At 54.1% G+C, this 2846-nt stretch overlaps 1 protein-coding gene across 1 annotated transcript; it reads right to left on the bottom strand.

Annotated features, from left to right (window-relative positions):
• Nucleotides 1-346: 346 nt before the first annotated feature.
• On the bottom strand, nucleotides 347-2102 carry LOC122053366 (AT-hook motif nuclear-localized protein 22-like). Its single transcript, XM_042615388.1, has one exon. It carries the CDS (start codon nucleotides 1654-1656, stop codon nucleotides 667-669), a length of 990 nt encoding a protein of 329 aa, XP_042471322.1. The 5' UTR covers nucleotides 1657-2102; the 3' UTR covers nucleotides 347-666.
• Between the last annotated feature and the right edge of the window lie 744 nt (nucleotides 2103-2846).

The following is a 2846-nucleotide window of genomic DNA, read 5'->3' as shown; positions in this document are numbered from 1 at the left end:
ACTGCACGTGTTGCCAATACACCTCCCCGGCTCCCCCTCCTTAAGTTACTGCCTTCCTTAATTCACACTGTCACTGCACCTCCTCCCATTCTCCTGATCTCATCACACCTCATTCCATTGCAGGCTCAATATGCATAAGCCAATCACTAGCTAGAAAGCATATATGAAAACTAAGGAAGATAACAGTTGTAACTCCAAAAATACCATATTTGTAAATATTAACCAAGATCATGCAATGTAACTAAGTATACAGCAGGTTTAAGCTGTCTCAGATGATCATATGAATGCATCATGTTAAAAAGAGGGTGAAACACAATTATTAAGCTACAAGACTTCCCAAGAGTAGTAGACGAAAATTAAACCTTAATGGTTCATAGTTTGTAAGAGGCTTAATTTTCCAAAACGAGAGAGAGACGATCGAGCATTATGATCCTATGCGATCACGCAAATGACAAAACCGAGATATATATCAAATAACGAGAGAGCTAGAGAAGATTAAGTCATGCTTGAAATAGAACAGAAGAGCAAGTTAAGCCTGAACAGATCGATGAGGTATTTAATTTGATTGGCGTACGTTGTCGTCCTTCTTAATTCAGGCTTGGTTCTCCGAAAATTTGAGCAAGGAGCTAATTTGATTACCAAGTGAGAGTTATGTACTTTCCTCGATCAGTAGGGCGCGCGAGCTGCACTGCCGTCGGCGCCGCCACCGCTGCCGGTGGCCCAGCCGTAAGTGTCGGACGGCAATTGCATGGTGTTGAGAAGATTCGGAGGCAGGCCGTGGAGCAGCGCGTGGTTGGCCCCGCTGGGATCGAGCAACTGCTGCTGGTGTGGCGGCGGCGATTGGTCCACCATGCTGGGGGACCCCATCCTAACGCCGCCGGAGGCCGGAAGCGCTGCTTCCTCCTCTTCCATCGGTAGCCGCTCGTACGCCGCGTTCCCGAACGACGCCGCCATTATGATCACCGGCCCCGACGCAATGAGCGCCCCCACCACGGTGCCACCCACCACCTGCCCCTGCCCGCCCGCCAGGTAGATCGCCAGCCCGCTGGCCGCGAGCGGCGCTGGCGGCGGCAGAAACGACCCCGACATCGACAGGATCTCGAACCGGCCGTGCAGGTTCACCACCGCCCCAACGCCCGCCGTCCCGGGGTGCCGCAGCGTCACGTTAACCACCGACCCGCTCCCGCTCAGAATGCAGACTCCCCTCTGCCGGCGATGCGCGAACGCGGAAACGCTCTCCACCACGTCGCACCCGCCTGCGACCTCCATCACGTGAGACCGCAGCGCGTTGGGGCTGTCGCGTGTGATGATGATTGGCGGCTTCGGCTTGTTCTTGGAACCAGCCGGTCGCCCGCGCGGGCGGCGCAGGATCTCGCCCCCGCCTTCCCCTGCCCCTCCGGAGTTGGTGGGGACAGGCTCCTTGGAATCGCTTCCGCCATTGTTATTGCCGTCGTTATTGCTGCCCCCATCATTGATTCCCTCGTCGCGCTCCCGTTTTTTCCCGCGCTGGAGGCCCGCACCGATGCCGTCGTTATGATCTTCCTGATCACTCTTCAACTGCTGCTGTTGCTGCTGGTGAAGGTGCTGGAAATGGCGCAGAGGGTGGAAGTCCCGGGCATGAAACGGAGGAGGACGGTGGTGTGTGATTGGATCCATGAATTTGCACTCCTGAACTCTTTAAATTTGATTCCTTTAGGTCGTAAACCAAATTGAGACTTGCTCGAGCTCGTAATATTCAACCGCAGGAAATGGAACACTACTGTGGCGAAACAAACAGGGAGGCTTAAGAGAATAATGAAAACGAGGGCCGGCCGGTGGGGAGAAAAAATTAGCTTAAAAAGGGAAAAAGGAAGGCGGCGCCTTGTCTCCCTCCCCTTTTCCTCCCTCCTCTTCTGTACGATAACAGTACACTTTATGGCTCTCAAAAGCTGCTAAAATGGAAGCAAGCTCACCGTCCCCTTCTCCATCGTTTTAATTAGCTCCGACGCTAGCTGTTTGTTCAGCGACCTGGAGAGGAGGCGTGGGAAGGGTGGAGTTGATCAATAACGTTGCAGGACGAGGGTGGGTTAGGATTAGATTTTAGAAGCAAGTCAAAGGAAGGAAAGGAGGAAGAAATGCATGGGTGTGAATGTGATGGTGATCTCGACAGCGAAGTAGGCGGTGGATGGGCCCCACCTCTCCTTGTTATACCCATATTGTTATATTATACTATATTTCATTTCAACTTTGTTTTTTTCCTTTTAACTCCCTTGCTCTCTTCACGTTCTCGGCCTTACCCTCTCCTCCTTCCAACTCCCAGTTTCATCCTTCCCCTCTCCTCTCCTCGCCACTCAGGTTGAATCGCGCACCTACGTGTTGCTTCGACAGGGGACGGATGAACTGGAGGCTTCTCTGGTGACCGGATCCGAGACAGCGTGGCTCCCACGTCTTCGAATCCACGTGTGCATGACAGCAGTTTACGATCCTATTCTTCTCCGCCCTCGCGAACGCTTACCCATTTTCACACCTACTTGCAATCTCAGTGCGGGACCCAGCGCGCAAGAGGAGAGGAGAAGGGTATTATTAGGGAGGGTGGCGTCAGAGCGGTACACAGGAAGAATCCTCACCGCACCGCACCACACCACACCATGTGTCTCGCTCTTCGTATTGAATATTTCCAGCGAGGTCAGAGGTTGTCGCGCGAGGACTGAGGAGGAAGGGGTGGAGCGCGAATCTCGAGGGTCCCCATCCGACCATCCCGGTATCGCGGGGCCCACGTGGCTTCGGCCGCGTCGACGACCGAATCGTGGCCGTCCCTCCTCCTGCCGCGTTCCAGATGGAACTCGCAGTCGCCGTCGTCTGACCGG

This window comes from Zingiber officinale, chromosome 3A (genome assembly GCF_018446385.1).
Source record: "Zingiber officinale cultivar Zhangliang chromosome 3A, Zo_v1.1, whole genome shotgun sequence".
Classification (NCBI taxonomy): Eukaryota; Viridiplantae; Streptophyta; class Magnoliopsida; order Zingiberales; family Zingiberaceae; genus Zingiber; species Zingiber officinale.
This window is presented reverse-complemented; position numbering and strand designations above follow the sequence as displayed.

Excerpts from the sequence above, each read along its gene's own strand:
- LOC122053366 (XM_042615388.1), bottom strand. The coding sequence starts at position 1,656 with ATGGATCCAATCACACACCACCGTCCTCCTCCGTTTCATGCCCGGGAC.